Consider the following 16649-nt stretch of genomic DNA (forward strand, 5'->3'; position numbering starts at 1 on the left):
TGAACTTACAATTAGGGCATTTGCAATTCTCTTGCAATTAGGGTATTGATTTTGCTATTTTTGATGTTGTAAGTAGTTAGAGTTCAATTAGGGCAATTCTCTTGCAATTCCTTCATTCATAACAAATATCAATTGAGAAAGGTACTTAGAATTCAAAAAAGCACAGTATGTTGCTGAATTTTTTGAAATGTAATGAATTTTTTAATTTAGATGTTAAACTATGTTGCTGTGCTGCTGATGATAGAAACACGATGTATACGCTTGCTTTATTTGATCACAGTATACTTATGAGTTAGGGCTTTTTGAACTTGCGGTTTGAATTCAATAATGAATTACGGCTTTTTGAATTATTGATTTGTTGATTGGATTCCCACATGATTGGAATTAGGGGTTTTTTGTTTTTCTTTCCTATTTTCTTATAATTCCCATTTTAAATTGCAGAATGCCTAAACATGTGGTCCTACGTTTTAAATGGTTGTGTGTTGAAGTAGACTTAGATGTAGATGATAAGGATAAAGTAACTTTGCTGGATTTGGTAATGGATTGGGAAGATGAGTGCATTAAAACTAATAAGCTTATACCTAAAAATCCCTCATTTGCGTATGTTTGGAAGATGAATCATGTTAAACCGAATTGTGATCAAGACCTAATAACCATGTTTGAGAGGTTCAATGAAAATGAAATGATTTTTATTTTGGTTGGTGCACTTGAAGAGGAAAGTAGTCTCATGAAATCGGTTAGGAGTCTTAGGGATTTGCAAGCGTCACAAAACCCTGTACCACTTAAAATCATTCCCGCAAAAGAGAAATTGCCAATTAGGAGAAGGGATTTGCAAGAGTTTGAGATAACGTTCCCTTTGAATGACTACGATGAGGTTCAACATGACATTGCTGTGATGAATGATACACAGGATAACTGGCATGATATGGAAATAGAGTCATCATTAAAAACTTTTGAAAATACTCTCATTAATGATTCACCATTGCAAAGAAGTGAAACCCTAGCCAAATACCTTTAACTATTTCTTCTAAGTCCTCAAAAGATTCCACTAAAAAAATTTCACCGACCACTGCTGTTAGGAAGGGCATTTTGGTGAAAGCAAGCTCATAGTCTTCACCGCTTTCACAACCTTCACATCCTTCTCAACCTTCTATCAGTGTGGAAACAAAGCGTAAGAAGAGGAGGGTTGTTAGTAAGAGTCAACAAATTGAGGTTGATGGTGATGAGGGTTGTCCATCTGACAGTGAAGATGATGATTATAGTCCATCAGAGACTGACAGTGAAGATGATGATGATGATGACTGCATTGATGATGAGTTAGGTGATGATGGCAATTTAGAGTATGTGGATTATAGTTATGAACCATTTGAGGATCCATTGTGGGGTAATCACGAAGTTGAAAATGATAATGAAAGTAACTACATCCAAAGGCTTGTTCAAAATGGTGAGATGTATGTGGATAGGGTGCATTTGTGTGATAGGTATACGGAGGGTAACTATGTTAAGGATGGCCACAAGAAAGGAAAAGAGTGAAAACTGGATAGACACTGATTTCTGTCCTAATATAGTGAAGAAAGTGAAGTGAGGTTTTCAGACTCAAGAACATGTAAGGTTTTCAATTCTGGTGATGGATTTTATGAGATTAAAGATGGTAAGTTCACCTTGTCTGTAAGCTTAAATGATAGAATATGCATGTGCAACGCATGGCAACTCACTGGGATCCCTTGCAAGCATGTTGTGAGGGCCATTCTACATTCAAGCCAATATCCTATAAGGTTTTGCAGTGATTGGTACAGTTGCAAAATGTACAAGCAAGCATATGCAAGCACTATTAGATCTATTCTAAACCTTGAGGCATTGGCCAGAGATGCAGTTTCCACTAATTAAGCCACCAATGATGAAGAGAGCAATTGGAAGACCTGCAAAGAATAGAAAGAGGGAAGCAAACGAAGAACGAAAGGGGAAAAGTTCTAAGACTGTGAAGTGTAGTAGAAGCAAGGAGTTTGGACACAATGTGAAGACTTGCAAGGGTGGATTGACGGCTAAGCAAAAGAAGGGTAAAAAGACAATTTCTACACCGTCATCTTCAAAAGCATCCTAAATATAGTTATGTAAATACATCTTAGTGCTAGATATGTATTAGTGCTTGTAAGGCACCTTTTGAACTAGTACTTGGAAGACTTATATATACTAGTGCTTGAAGTAAATATGTATTAGTGCTAATTAAGTAAATATGTAATAGTGCTTGGAAGGCACCTTTTGAACTAGTGCTTTGCAACTTTGAACTTTGATAATATGTATTAGTGCTAATTAAGTAAATATGTATTAGTGTTTGGCTACTTACCTTTTGAACTTTATAATGCCAACAATTTGAATGAAAATAAAATTATTACAACATTTATGAGCGTTAATGAATTAAACGGTGAATTAGACATTAAATTGGTGCATTTAAAGTTAAAATTGTGAATTACACAAAAATTGGATGCTACCATGTGGAAAAAACTTACAAAATGATGAATTAAACGGAATTTAACAAGAACTTAACGGAAAATGCTACGGCAATTAGTATGTGCATAAACTGGATACTACCATGTGGAATTTTCTTAAAAAAGTGCTACCACTAGCATTTCGTAAAAACTGGATGCTACCATGTGGAATTTTCCATTATTTAATAATAATTCTATTATTTTTTAAGCTGCTCTCATCTACTCATCTACTATCAACATTACCCATTAAATAATAATTGCCCAATTTAGTTTAATACTCCTATTAGTACTCTAGTCTACTCATGTAATGTCTACATTACTCCGTAGTAAGATAATCATAATCGATGATCGCATTGCTTTGGTTGGATCATCCAACACAATGTTTATATTTATATAATTTGAGTATTTTGAGACTTTTTATGTATTTGAAGTATTTTAGACAATGCATTGTATTATTTCTATTGTTATTAAGAGTTAACGTTATAATTTGTATTGAATTTTTAATTTTTATTAAGAAATGCCCGCTTACTCGCGGGTCCCGCTTACTCGCGGGTCCCGCTTACTCGCGGGTCCCGCCCGCTAAGAAAATGGGCGGGTAATGACAAAAAAATTGGTCCGCAAATGCGGGCTGACTTTTGAATATTTGAGCCTGCGGGTAGATTTTTAAGGGATTATCCGGTCCGCTATCTGCCCAAGCCCGCCCATAAACAACTCTAGAACAATGACATCTAATACATTATATGATGTAGTTCGCTGTGGCATTGCCTTGATGTTAACCTGTTAGGCAACTTCCAAAGGTTTAACGACGAGTACTCATTGCTTTTACCACTCAGAATAGTGGTGACTCGTTGCCTATTCATTATCTTAATTTTTCGTTCTTTCCTTATGCAGCGACTCGTGGCTTTTGTGTGGGTGCTTGGCGGCCACTTGTCACTTAGGCTCTATTCTTATACTTGCTTCTTCTTCACTTGTTAGGGTCTTAGGTCATTTCTCCAACCTATTTATTGCCATAATATCTCTTTTACTTCACCTCAAATCAAAACACAACAAAATATTACAATTATGATCATTAGGAGAAGCTAAAAAAATACATTATAAAATCATGCAAAATATGCTTAATACTACACCAAAAAGGAGTATAAAATGTCATCCATACATGCAAATAATTGCACTTATCATCCATCACTAAAGTACCTTATGTTTTTCACATTAACTCTTTGTCTACTATTTTACTCCCATTCATTTGGAGAATAGCATTTAGTCTTCTTGTATTTACTATTGCATTGAAAAACCTTCATTAAAAGCCTCACGCCGCAAATAAACCCTAGACTGTTCATTCATATTAAAAGGCACAATGCACTTGAAATTGGCCTTTTTGAGTAGTATCTTTGTGTACTTAAATCGTCGGGTATGGTCACCGGAGTTAACTCTGTGGGCCAATAAACATGTGTTACTTGTGCAAAATTTGTCATTCAAAACGTTCATTTGCAATAAATGCGAGATAGGATAGATAAGCCATCTCTCACCAGCATTCTCATTAAACAATATATATATATATATATATATATATATATATATATATATATATATATATATATATATATATATATATATATATATATATATATATATATATATATATATATATAATCTCGACGAATAAATAAAAACGGATTATTATGATTTCGAATAAGGCGCTATGGTGAAATTGGTAGACACGCTTAGGGTTAGTCATGGGTCCAACCCCCTATCGGACCTGCCCCAGACTTTCTCTATGGACCCATTTAAGGCCCAAACTCGTTAGACCCGTTTCAGACCCGCTAAACGCGTCCTAGACTCGCCAATTCAAAATCAATTTTAAGTCCGTTTTAAACCTATTGCTATATTTATGTGAACTCAATTTAAACTTATAAACAACCCATAGACCCAGTTTAATACTAATAAAGCCTTTAAAATGTTAAAAAAGTTTAAATATGAATATCACTCGAATCAAATCTGAGTCTGGATCCAAGTCTAAAATTTTCAAATCTTAAAGGTCCAGATTCAAGTATGAGTTTATTAAAAATTAATAGATCCGAGACCAAATCGAATCAAATCTGACCAATGACTATCACTCGACACACTACTCTTATGAAAGCAGTGCGAGATCATCTCGGTTTGAGTACCGGTGGGCGGTGGTGGCATAACATTTTAAAAATCCTAATAGTAAAATATTAACGGTCCTATTACTTGTTCAAAAATCTTTTGCTTATTTTGCGAAACCGCCGCCATTAGTTTCTGTCAGACGACCTCTTACTTTCCTTAAATTTTAGTAATCTGTTGCTTATTCAAATTTTACTTTCCTTAAATTTTCAGACCTTAAATTTTAGTAATCTGTTAGATCTCTTATCTCCATTGCCCCAAGAGCAAAGTAAATACCCTCTGGATTCACCATCTCAATAACACCCTAAAATAGAATGGTAGGGATCTCCGCCGGTGAATCAATGAAATCATTACCACAAAACGATTGGATTAATTTGTTGAAGAATTTGGATACCTCTCAGATTGCCGACCTCTTTAATGGGGTTTGCTTAGATTGTCAAACTTCTCTTAAATCCCGTCTTATCTCCATTGCTAATGGTAAATAATAAAAATTTCCTTCTTTCTTTTTAATCTCTATTTTTCTGCCCTATTTTTTTTCATGTTCTGTTAATTAGTTCAATTGGTTTGATTTGGTTGTTTGATGGAAGATATTGGAATATTTTGCTTGCTTAATATGAAATAAAAGGTATTAATGTCATAAATATATATAGGGTTTAATACCGAATTCGGTTCAAATTGTATATTTTGGGTTTTGTTCATTATTTGTTCATTTGGTTTAATTTGGTTGTGTGATGGGAGATAGTATCTAGCTTGCCGAACTCTTTAGGGTTTATGCTGAATTTGTTGAAATTTCTTTCTTTTTTTTTTGTCATGATTAAGCTTTATTTACCGAAGTGGAGATTTGCAAGTTTATATTTTAGAGGGGGTATTGTTTATGGTCTCAATTGAAGCCGAATGAATTCGATTTTCTGGGTTTTAATCGAACAAATCAAGATCAAACGGAACATGAATCTATAAACTTAAAGTCTGAACTTGCAAAGCTCTACTCTGTATTTAGGGATATGCTTACCTATAGTCCTGTACTTAAAGGTTGAAATCAATTTTAAGGATACTTTTACCCGTAAAAGTTTCTGGTTTTGCTACATGACAGAGTGGCTACATACAATGGATGCTTGAAGTCTTTGATATGCAATATTCTGATGAACAAAAACCTTTATTGGACTTTAGTTTCATGATTCATCATAAATTTGTTATCTGAACTGTATCTTTTGCACTTTTATAAGGATTAGAATGTGATGTCTAGCATGTCATATGACGTGTGATATGTGATTCGCAGAGAAAAGTGTCAAAAGACCCAATGGAGTGGATTCATCAAGTTCTTTTTCTTCTGAGACGAGTACACTATCTTCTACTGTTAACAATAACCAACAACATAGTGATCATGAGAGAAATCCACATAACAGAGAATCTAACCACTCGAGACAAGAGATCAATGCTGATTATATATATCCGGCATCAGTTAACTCAAAGCCACAATTACGTGATCTTTTCAGCAACTGTGAATCATCTACCAGCTATGGTAATCACGAGCCTTCATCTACTGTCGCTAATGGGACGGCTGATGAGGAATGGCGCAGATTTTCACGGATTCAGAGGAAGAAGGATTTTGTTCATTATGACAGGGTTGATGGGAAAAGGCTCAATGTGGTTCAAGGATTGGAGCTTCATACTGGGGTTTTCAATGCTCAAGAACAAAAGAAAATCGTTGAAAGTGTGTACAAGTTCCAGAGGATGGGACAAAAAGGCGAGCTTATGGGTATGTTTCTGAATCTTTTTGCATCTTCAAGGGCTTGTTTGGTACCACTTGACTTCCTATTTTTTTGTTTAGTTGAATCAAGCTCTTGGTTTTGAGTGTTTAAGAAGAAATGGGATCTGCCTAAAGCTAGATACACTGATCTTCTGTACTTTTGTATAATTATGCTTCACTATAAACTTCATTAGCTGTCTCATACTCAATGAAACTGGTTGTTGCTGATGCCTGACTTATTGTTCCCATGAGATGGTCAGCCGATTCCGCATTTGTTTCTTGATGTAATAGATTCAAAATGATATCAAATATAAACACGCCCCTGTAATGCTCGATTTAGGTGCTCCATGTCTTGATTCTTGTTTGGTTAAAACATGTGCAGCACGTACTTACTCTGAACCACACAAATGGATGCGTGGGAAAGGACGTGTAACCATTCAATTTGGTTGCTGTTACAATTATGCAGCGGCAAGTCTTTATTCTTTTGCATTTCCTTTCTTTTCTTGTGTTTATAATTGCTTTAAATTTTAATGCATAATTATTTATCAGGACAAGGATGGGAATCCTCCGGGTATAATAAGGGATGAAGAAGTGGATCCCATGCCTTCCATATTCAAAGAGATGATTACCAGGATGGTAAAGTGGCATGTCCTACCTCCTACATGTGTCCCCAACAGTTGCATAGTGAATATTTATGATGAAGGCGATTGCATCCCTCCTCACATCGATCACCATGATTTTCTCCGCCCATTTTGCACCGTCTCTTTCTTGACTGAGTGTAATATTCTCTTTGGTTCAAATCTTAAGATCTTAAGCCCTGGAGAGTTCTCTGGTCCTGTTTCCATCCCTCTTCCTGTCGGGTATTTCTCTTCCTTGTGTACTTCATTTCTTAATTATTTGCTCTCTTATAAACAATCTTGATGATCAATAATTTTGTTGCAGATCCGTACTTGTTCTTAAAGGTAATGGAGCAGATGTCGCTAAACACTGTGTTCCTGCTGTCCCCGCAAAAAGGTTCTTATACTGAACGATAGCTTTCACTATTACTAGTTTATACTCGCCTTCTGATGTTCGTGTTTTCTGCTTTTTATGTACATTATTTGACCTTGTTTACGATCTTTCCTTTTTCTAGGATTTCCGTCACATTTAGGAAGATGGATGATAGCAAAATCCCATACCAATTCTCTCCAGATCCTGATTTGCTGAACTTGAAGCCTCTTGTTCGATCTACTTTGCCCAAAGCAGGCATGGCACACCGAAATCAACATGAAGAAATCAAAATCAATGGCGAAGCAAATAAATCAAATAAATCGGAATTAGCTAGTAAATCAAATGCAAAAGCAACAGTTAGCCACTCATTCATCCTCGAAACAAACGACTTCCCCCCACTCGGTGCCATGAAATCGAGAAAATATTAACTCAGGCCGTCATCAATATTGCCCAATGGTCTTCTGGTTTTTATTCTGTTATTTTAGTCTTGTACATGTATGTACGATTCGATAATTCTAGTAATCATCCTTAATTGATCCTTGATAATTCTCTGTCCCACCCGCATTATTATATTATAAGTTTTATACAATTTTAATATTTGTTCATCCTATTTAGTTCACCACATTTTCTTTTATTGAAAATTGTAGCAAATTTCATACCCACTTTTTAAATTTTAAACTCTTTCTATTTCATCGCCTAAACTTAAATTTACTTAAGTTTAGCACATCAAGTTTTATCTCAAATTTTGACAAATTTTTCAATTCAATTTATCTTTATTGAGTTTTATTTAACTTCAGTCATCGGCTACGTTCAATTCAATTTAATTCTATGACTATTCAATTTTTCATTTATTAACAAATATTTCAAATAATTAATCCTCTTCCTTTATGCTAATAAAAAGAAGATTAAGTTTGTCAATTTTTATTTCATTATTTATTTTTTTCAATTAGTCATTGTTTAAACAATAAAATTAGAAGCCCTACCTAATTACGTGTATCTGGATGTGAAAGCATACTTCTCACTAATACCATTACTATTACTATATTTATATAATTAGACCTACCTTAAAATATCATATTAATGTGTAATTAATTAAGAAGCTGCTTAATTTCCACGAATAGCTTATAATTTCCTTCGAGAAGAATTGACTTGTCTAGATCATAATCTGAATTATTTAATTCAAAACCCTACTAATATTGAAACATGTAACATATATTCCCTTCAATTCACACCAATTATCTCATTTGATTTTTACACTATATTCAATACACTAATTCAGTCTTAAATACCTCTAATTGTGTACAAAAAGTTGTTGTCAATAAAACTTACATCGAGATGAATCAAACAAATTTCCACTTGACTATATTTTGACATCTAGATCACTAATAAATACAAATTAAGAATGATCGATGAACAGTGTCTAAAAATTAAATGGAACAATTGCTCTGAATCTGAGGAAGTAACACATAAAAAAACAAACTGACGAGTTGATTTTGTACACATGTAGATATGAGTGTTCAGTCTATCCAATATATATTAACAATCTAGATTCGCCTCTGGTAATACAGTATAGCAGCCCCTTGTTATCCTAAAGACTTCATCACAAACAAAACAAGCCAGAAAAACAAATGGCAAGCCAAAGTTCAGCCCACCTTTGTGTTGATCAATCTAAAAAACTTCCTACAACACCACCTTCAGAATACGACGAATTCATCGAGCAGACTCATCAGCTTGGTCCATGCCAATCCTCCATTCTCGTACTCATCGCGAGCCATGCTAGGCTCCTACTTACGAACTTAGAGTCACTCGAATCAGACCCTTCTTTCAACTGGCTCCCTTTACCCGATCCCTATAAATCGCACCCTAACAGATATACGTGCACAGTTGGTTGCTGCAACAGACTGGTCTGCATCAGTGAGATCGTTAACACTAGATTTGTACTCGTAAATCCATCTATCGGTACACTCATAGAAACCACGCCTTTTGATCAACTAAAATCTCGTAAACATTAACCAGCATCAGCCAGCTTTGGTTTCGGTTATGATGCTTGCAATGATGATTACAAAATTGTTGGAGTCATGGAATATTACGAAGGAAAAATTATTAGGGACGTTGCGGTTTACAGTCTGAGGAAAAATTCTTGGAGAGTGGTTGAGACTACTAAATCCTCGAAGAAATCTGCACATACAATGGAAAATCAGAATGGAATCCTTCTAGATAACCATTTACTTCATTGGATTGTCAGACAGTCTTCTGATAATCATCGTAGGATTCTCTGTTTCGATCTTCAGAACGAAAAATGGGTTCCTGATGATATATCTGTTCCTGTTAACTTTAAAGATGATGGCTATGAAACAAGATATCATTACAAGCTTGCAGTGCTGCAGGGATACTTATGTGTCTTGATTGCTAAAAGCCGTCATCATGATTATGAAACGGTCGATCTATGGGCGATGAAGGAATATGGTGTGGCTGAGTCTTGGGTGACTTTGCTGAGTCTGTCGCATCAGCGTGTTGCCAGGATTCGGAATATATACCCTTTGTGTTATCGCGAAGACTCAGCCCAGGAGATTTTAGTATGTAAAGTTGATAAATTTGATAATAATACGGCCAAGTTTGTTTGGTATAAAACTAGTGATGAGCAGTTTGAAAGAGAGGTTGAGCTTGATTGTGATGTAACCTTCAACCTTGTGGATGCTCATGTGTGCCTTGGAAGCATGTGAGTTTGTGAGCTGGGATGATTGGTTGGTCTTTGTTTGTCTCTATATTGTGTGCTTGCTTTTAGTAATTTCATGAAGTTTTTTTGGAATTTTATTTGTCTATTCTCAATGGAACAGAAGATCTATATTTTTTTTTTTGTTGAATTATAAAATGGTTCATAAATCATGGAGTATTCTTGTCTATTTAAGTAAGCAGCAAGTCTTGTATGAGACAGTTCATAAATCAAGGAGTATTCTTGTTTATTTAAGTAAGCAGCAAGTCTTGTATGAGACCGTCTCATTGTGAAACGGGCTCATACAAGTAGCTCATTAGTAAAAAATACATTAAGAAAATAAAGAAATCTGAATTCACACTTGTACATAAAGCATTTTTTTAAAAAATAGTTGGGGTGACCCAATTGAGGTCGTCACACGGTGAGACGACCTCAATAAAGAATTAGCATTAAGCAAATTATATGATATTTGTTATTAAAAGTCAATCGAGTATAACTTGTTATTACAAGGGTAAATTGTACATCTGACCCAAAACTATGGAAGGTCATTGAAGTGTTCAAGTGTAAAACTCCACTAATTTATGAAAAATTCAATACTTTCTGTCCAAAATGAAGTGTTCAAGTATCTTACCATGTCCGAGTGTCATGGATTCAACACGGATTAATACTCGAGGTAAAACAAAGAATTCAAGTGATGCAGCACGGGTTGTGTGCGCCTTACCTACAAATATACAGTATGTAGTTATGTATAAATACAATCATAATACTGCAATATACATCCATGTTTTCATCTGCGTGGTTAAATTCATCAACATCGTATATATCTCCTCCGTTCTCCTATGAGACGTATCACTCACAGTAAACACATGAACATCATTCCCATCCTCAACCCAACTACATCCAGCGCTCTTTCGCATCCTTCTCTCTGTAATGATCTTTCTTATTCTTGATAAGTCATTCCATCGTCCTGCAAGGGCATACATATTCGCCAATAGTACAAAATTAGCAGTATTATTTGGTTCCAATTCTAGAAGCTTTTTGGCTGCCATTTCTCCAAGCTTTACGTCACCTGAAACAGCACAACCGCCAAGCAAAGCACCCCAGGTCACAGAATCTGGTTCCATCGGCATTTTTCTTATCAGCTCAAAAGCTTCTGTTGTTTTACCGGATCTACTTAGCAGGTCGATCATACATGTGTAATGTTTTAGCGAAGGTTTTACATTATAATAATCCATCGAGTTGAAGATCTTATGACCAATCTCTACTTTTCCGGCATGAACACAAGCAGAGAGAACTGATAAAAAGGTGACTTCATCCGGTGCAAAACCATTGGAAAGGATTGTATAGAAAAGAGATATACCTTCCTCACCAAGGCCATGCATAGCATAGGCGGTAAGCATAGCGTTTTGGGAAATTAGATTAGGCTTTGATATTCTTCTATTAGTCCTTATTGCGCCGTTTATGCTCCCACATTTCGAATACATGTCTACAAGGGCTGCTCCAATATAGACATCCGAATCATATCCACATCGAACTGAATACCCGTGAACCTGCTTGCCTCGTTCAATTGTAGCTAATCTAGAACAGGCAGGCAATATTAATCCCAGTGTATAGGCATCAGGCTTCAATTTGGTACTCTGCATCTCCAAAAGCAACTGTAAAGCAACTTCATAGTGCCCGTTTTCTATGTGACCAGAAATAATTCCGTTCCATGTATATATATTCGGCTCACAATCATCCCTTCTCATTCTTTCTAGGAAAATCGGAAGGACATCCATCTGATTGCACCAAGCATAGCCTGAGATCAGCGTATTCCATGTGTTAATATCTCTATCAATAACTTCTTCAAACGCTTTTTGAGCAGCGTTCAGATCGTGGGTTTTAAAGTACATTTCCATTAAGGCTTCTGCCACGAAAGGATTAGAGCTCAGACCCTTGATTATGGCTTGGCAATGTACCTCCTTTCCTTGTCTCAGAGAATCCCGGCTCGAACAAGCAGAAAGAGCACTTCCTAGGGTATATGAGTCCACTTCAATCCCTTCTACCATTTGCATCTCCTTGAATAAGTTTAATGCTTCTTCAAAAAGGAGTTTGTCTACGTACCCAGAAAGCATTGCATTCCATGTTGTAATATCCCTCTTAACCCCATGAATTTCTGATTGATTAAGAAGATCTTTCGCTTTTGAAATATCACCATTTTCACAAAATCCAACAATTATGGTATTGAAGGATACTAAATTCTTCACAGCAAACCTCAAAAACAATCTCCAAGCACTTTCCGTATCATTACACCTCCGGTACACATCGATTAGTCCATTCACTACAATGGGGTTGATCATAAACCCGTGTCTTGTGATATAAGCATGAATTCCCTTAGCAAGCTTTCGTGTCTGCAGCTTAGCGAAAGCAGGTAAAAGACCGGTAATTGTTTGTGCATTTGGTTCCACCCCTACTGCTTGCATTCTCATAAGCAACTCAATAGCTTCATTTGCATACCCATTTTGTGCAAAACCATTAATAACGGCACTCCAAGAAATCACATTCGGAATAGAATCTTCTGATCTCGACATCTTATCCAAGTTCTCGAATGCCTCATTAACCATGCCATTCAAAGCACAAGCTGAAAGAAGAGAATTCCACGAAACAGAATCTCTCTCGACCATTGAACAAAAAACCTTTTTGGCATCACCCAAATGTCCACATTTCCCATACATATCAATCAAACAATTCCCCACATAAACATTTAAAATAAACATCCCCTTTATCACAAACCCATGAATCTGCCTCCCAAACCCAACATCCTGAAACCCAACACAAATCTTTAAAACAACAGGGAAAACAAAGAAATCCAACCTCACATCATCATACAACAAGTCTAATAAAACTGAAAAAGCATCATCAAACAAGTCATATTCTACATAAACACTAATTATTGCTAACCAAGAATGTAAATTTCTCTTGCGCATTTTATCAAACATCAAACGTGCATCATATAAACACTTGCACCTAGCATACACTTGTAGTATTTTAGTCTCAACAAATTCATGCCCATAAAACCCGGATTTGAGGGCATGCGCGTGAAGGGATTTGCCCAGAATTGAGGATGCACAAGAGTCAAGAACCGACGCATAATAAGTGGTGGAATCCATTGATACATTGTTGACTAATTGATCAGAAGAAAGGGAATTACGAATTGACTTGAATTTTGGGATGGGAAAGGTTATATTTGAGTACTGAAAACTTGGGTTCTGCTCAGGTGGCTGTGAAAACCATGAAATTGGCGGGTAAGCAACTGTATTTAACGTTAAGAATGTCATGTTAGTTGACAGTTGACAATTGAACGCCTAGGAGAAGGCTTGGTTGCACACTTCTTTAAGGCTCGAAGCATCTTAATTTAAAGATTGTCTTGGTGTATATTTTTATATTAGCGTAACTTTAGCTGATTCATCCTTAATTTTTATTTATAAAATTAAATCTTTTGATTTTTAATTGATAAAAATTATTTGTTGTTGAAATATAGTATAAAAGGTAATAAATGAATTTACTTTAATATGAATGCATTTATTACATTGTAGAAAAACTTACTTATAAATATGCAAGTTTATCAAATAAGAAATCACATAGTAAAAACTTTTTATCTTCTAACTTTTACGCATTCTATTTTCTCCTCATCCTCTCTCAGTTTTAACATCCGCAAGTCTTTTTTCCATATTGTGAAATTAAGAATACGAGAACTAAGGTTATGTTCGATGTTACCATGATTTTCTATTTTTTGATTTTTTTAATTTTCAAATTTTATATGATACATGTATCATATAATCCCATAATAAATTAGTCAAATTTATTGGAAATGTAAAGATTTTCAAAACTAACAATTAAAAAATAAGAAAGAAATCCATAATTTTTAATTTCCTTTTTATAATTTTTAGTTTTCAAAAACAATGAAAACAAAACAACTTCTGCCACAAGTGCCTAACAAAATCATTGTTCAAATAAATCCCGTTTGGAAAATATTAGGATTAAAATAAAGAGTTAGACTATAAATAATGTTAAGTGTCCTGCTCCAACCTGTTAAAACAGTTGGGTGGATGGATCGGAGGTGGAGTTACTTTTAATCGAGTTAATTTTGAATTGGGTCATTTTCGAATTAGAAAAATTATGAGTTGAATCTTACTGAGTTTGAGTCGACTAAATGGGTCAGATTTTATCATTAATGTATTATTTTTCAAAAAATATATATATAATAATTTTTTTATTTTAGTTATGAATTGAATCTTACTGAGTTTGAGTCGACCCAATGGGTCAGATTTTATCATTAATGTCTTATTTTTTCAAAAAATATATATATAATAATTTTTTACTTTAGATGAATAGATTTTCTTATAAAAATACCAATAACCATATTTTAAGGCAACAATAAATAATTGTTGACTCGAAATATAAAAATTGACTAGAAATACAGTGATTTCTGACTAAAAATGACGACGCATAACTGAAATAATGAGGTGAAACTAAAAACGGGTCAAAACGATTGAATTTGAGTTCCAGTCGTGTTTGACCCAATTTTTGGTATTTTGAATCGAGTTATTTTTGGGTTACGTGTCAAAATTTTCGTATTATGACCCACTAATTTGGAAAATTAGCTGAAATTAATCCCAACTATCACCCATTGGCCAAAATTAATCCCCACTATCGATTATTTTTTAATAATCCCGACTATTATCTTAATTTGTTTAAAACATCCCCTCCCAGCAAACCGGTAGCAGCAGGTAAAACAAGTGGGATTTTTTTTCCTTTTTTTTTACTTTGATCCCCAAACATAACCCATCTCCTTCGTCATTCTCCATTACTGACCCTCCATACATCCTTCCCCATATTCAAAATCAAACCCTAAGTACTCATCAATGATAGATGAAGAAGGAGATGATTAATTGATTGGAATTGAATAACGATATGCAGAAGAATAGGAAAAACAGAAAGCTAACTGTTTTTGATGCATTCATCAATAAAAATACAGATGAAGATTCACAGAAAATTCACAAATCGCTACACGAATACAATTACATGCCCAACACATACATTTTGTCGTCTGCAAAACGCGCTGCTACGAAGCTATGGAAATATATACCCTGCGCAAGTGAAAGAGAAAGCTCTGCACAATACAGGACTAAAAATCATACAGCAGCATGTACAGAATATTAATCGCCTGAAAACGCCTCATCCTGTATAATACAACCTTTGCGTATTTCTCAGGATTTGGCGATATGGGTTTCGTCAGTTGTTCGTTGCTCCATAGTCATTTTTCGTTGATTGCATCAGTGTGTGTTCCGGAACATTTCGAGTTTCAGTGCTTCGGATGAGATCAGTCCTTCCAGAGTCGGGTTTGCAGTTTATCTACATGCTCTCGTGAATTTTGTATTCGAGTCCTTCATCATTGGAATTGCTAGATTAATGGGGATTAATGGGGAAGAAGAAGAAGGAGGGGATTAATAGATGAAGGAGATGGGTTATTTTTGAAGTAAAAAAAAGAAGGAAAAAAATCCCACTTATTTTACCTGCTGTTGCCGGTTTGCTGGGAGGGAGGGATGTTTTGAACAAATTAAGATAATAGTTTGGAATATTAAAAAATAATCGATAGTGGGGATTAGTTTTGGCCAACGGGTGAAGTTGAGATTAATTTCAGCCAATTTTTCCACTAATTTTTGGTTGAATTTCATGTCAATTTCGCATGAAATCAAATTTTAACACTATACGTGACCATATATGGTACAAGATGAAAAGCTTGGGTCGATGATAAGTGCAATCATTCATATCATTTTACACCCATTATGTTGATATAGTTAGATTGAGTTTACGAGCACTAATACCTTGATTGAGTTCCCGAGCAAACCTGTAACAGGCGTAACAGTCCCCGTATATAATTCACACTAGTAATTATGTTTAAAATAAATAATGCGAAAATCTTAAATTCCAAATTGCTAAAATCTAGAAAAATTTAAAATCGTTTAAAAACAAAAGTTTAAAATATTACAATTGAGAGAATAACACATATTGTTTTCTCAAACCATAATAAAGGCATAAATACACCATGATCATCAAAGTCACCAATAAGTAAAATAAAATGCAGCTAAATCCTTGATAAAGAAAATAAATGTTGTGGCCTGGATCAAAACTTAAAGCTAAACCTTCCTGCAAAATACTGTCATCCATGATACGGATGACAACCGTTTGAATCAAAATCAGCGCCTAACGCCAAGTACAAACTCCTCAACTATGTAATACTATGACAATCATAATATATTCACAAGATATGCAAAGTACATTTCAAAACTTGATTTTAAATTCCTCGGTTCTCGTTTCTTATTTTCAGTTTTCGAATACTTTCAATAATTTTTCACATTCATCACATGAATGTAAATAAATATCTTTGCTACAGTCACCTACACTTGGTAACTATAAGGTTCGTCCAATGGATCTATTTAATTAGATCCAAAATCACATTTGCACAACACACATAATAATAATAATAATAATAATAATAATAATAATAATAATAATAATAATAATAATA

The 16649-nt window shown here is 34.7% G+C and overlaps 3 protein-coding genes across 3 annotated transcripts; 2 read left to right on the forward strand and 1 right to left on the reverse strand.

The window, feature by feature from the left end:
• The first annotated feature begins 4702 nt into the window (after positions 1–4702).
• Positions 4703–7911, forward strand: LOC130802369 (RNA demethylase ALKBH9B-like). The gene is made up of 6 exons (XM_057666349.1): positions 4703–5105; positions 5905–6384; positions 6758–6843; positions 6925–7235; positions 7318–7389; positions 7508–7911. Exons 1-6 carry the CDS (start codon positions 4943–4945, stop codon positions 7791–7793), a joined length of 1398 nt encoding a protein of 465 aa, XP_057522332.1. The 5' UTR covers positions 4703–4942; the 3' UTR covers positions 7794–7911.
• Positions 7912–8993: 1082 nt separating this feature from the next.
• Positions 8994–10479, forward strand: LOC130805438 (F-box/kelch-repeat protein At3g06240-like). Its single transcript, XM_057670212.1, has 2 exons — positions 8994–9324; positions 9382–10479. The coding sequence occupies exons 1-2, from the start codon at positions 8994–8996 to the stop codon at positions 10086–10088; spliced, it is 1038 nt and encodes a 345-aa protein (XP_057526195.1). The 3' UTR covers positions 10089–10479.
• Positions 10480–10592: 113 nt separating this feature from the next.
• On the reverse strand, positions 10593–13475 carry LOC130802377 (pentatricopeptide repeat-containing protein At5g08510-like). Its single transcript, XM_057666361.1, has one exon. The coding sequence runs from the start codon at positions 13393–13395 to the stop codon at positions 10837–10839; it is 2559 nt and encodes an 852-aa protein (XP_057522344.1). The 5' UTR covers positions 13396–13475; the 3' UTR covers positions 10593–10836.
• Positions 13476–16649: the final 3174 nt, after the last annotated feature.

Source organism: Amaranthus tricolor, chromosome 2 (genome assembly GCF_026212465.1).
Source record: "Amaranthus tricolor cultivar Red isolate AtriRed21 chromosome 2, ASM2621246v1, whole genome shotgun sequence".
Lineage (NCBI taxonomy): Eukaryota > Viridiplantae > Streptophyta > Magnoliopsida > Caryophyllales > Amaranthaceae > Amaranthus > Amaranthus tricolor.

Excerpts from the sequence above, each read along its gene's own strand:
- LOC130802377 (XM_057666361.1), bottom strand. The coding sequence starts at position 13,395 with ATGACATTCTTAACGTTAAATACAGTTGCTTACCCGCCAATTTCATGG.
- LOC130805438 (XM_057670212.1), top strand. The coding sequence starts at position 8,994 with ATGGCAAGCCAAAGTTCAGCCCACCTTTGTGTTGATCAATCTAAAAAA. Across the intron at positions 9,325-9,381 it reads ACTCGTAAATCCATCTATCG|CATCAGCCAGCTTTGGTTTC; the intron begins GTACACTCATAG and ends AACATTAACCAG.
- LOC130802369 (XM_057666349.1), top strand. The coding sequence starts at position 4,943 with ATGGTAGGGATCTCCGCCGGTGAATCAATGAAATCATTACCACAAAAC. Across the intron at positions 6,844-6,924 it reads GCTGTTACAATTATGCAGCG|GACAAGGATGGGAATCCTCC; the intron begins GCAAGTCTTTAT and ends ATTATTTATCAG. Across the intron at positions 7,390-7,507 it reads CCTGCTGTCCCCGCAAAAAG|GATTTCCGTCACATTTAGGA; the intron begins GTTCTTATACTG and ends TCCTTTTTCTAG.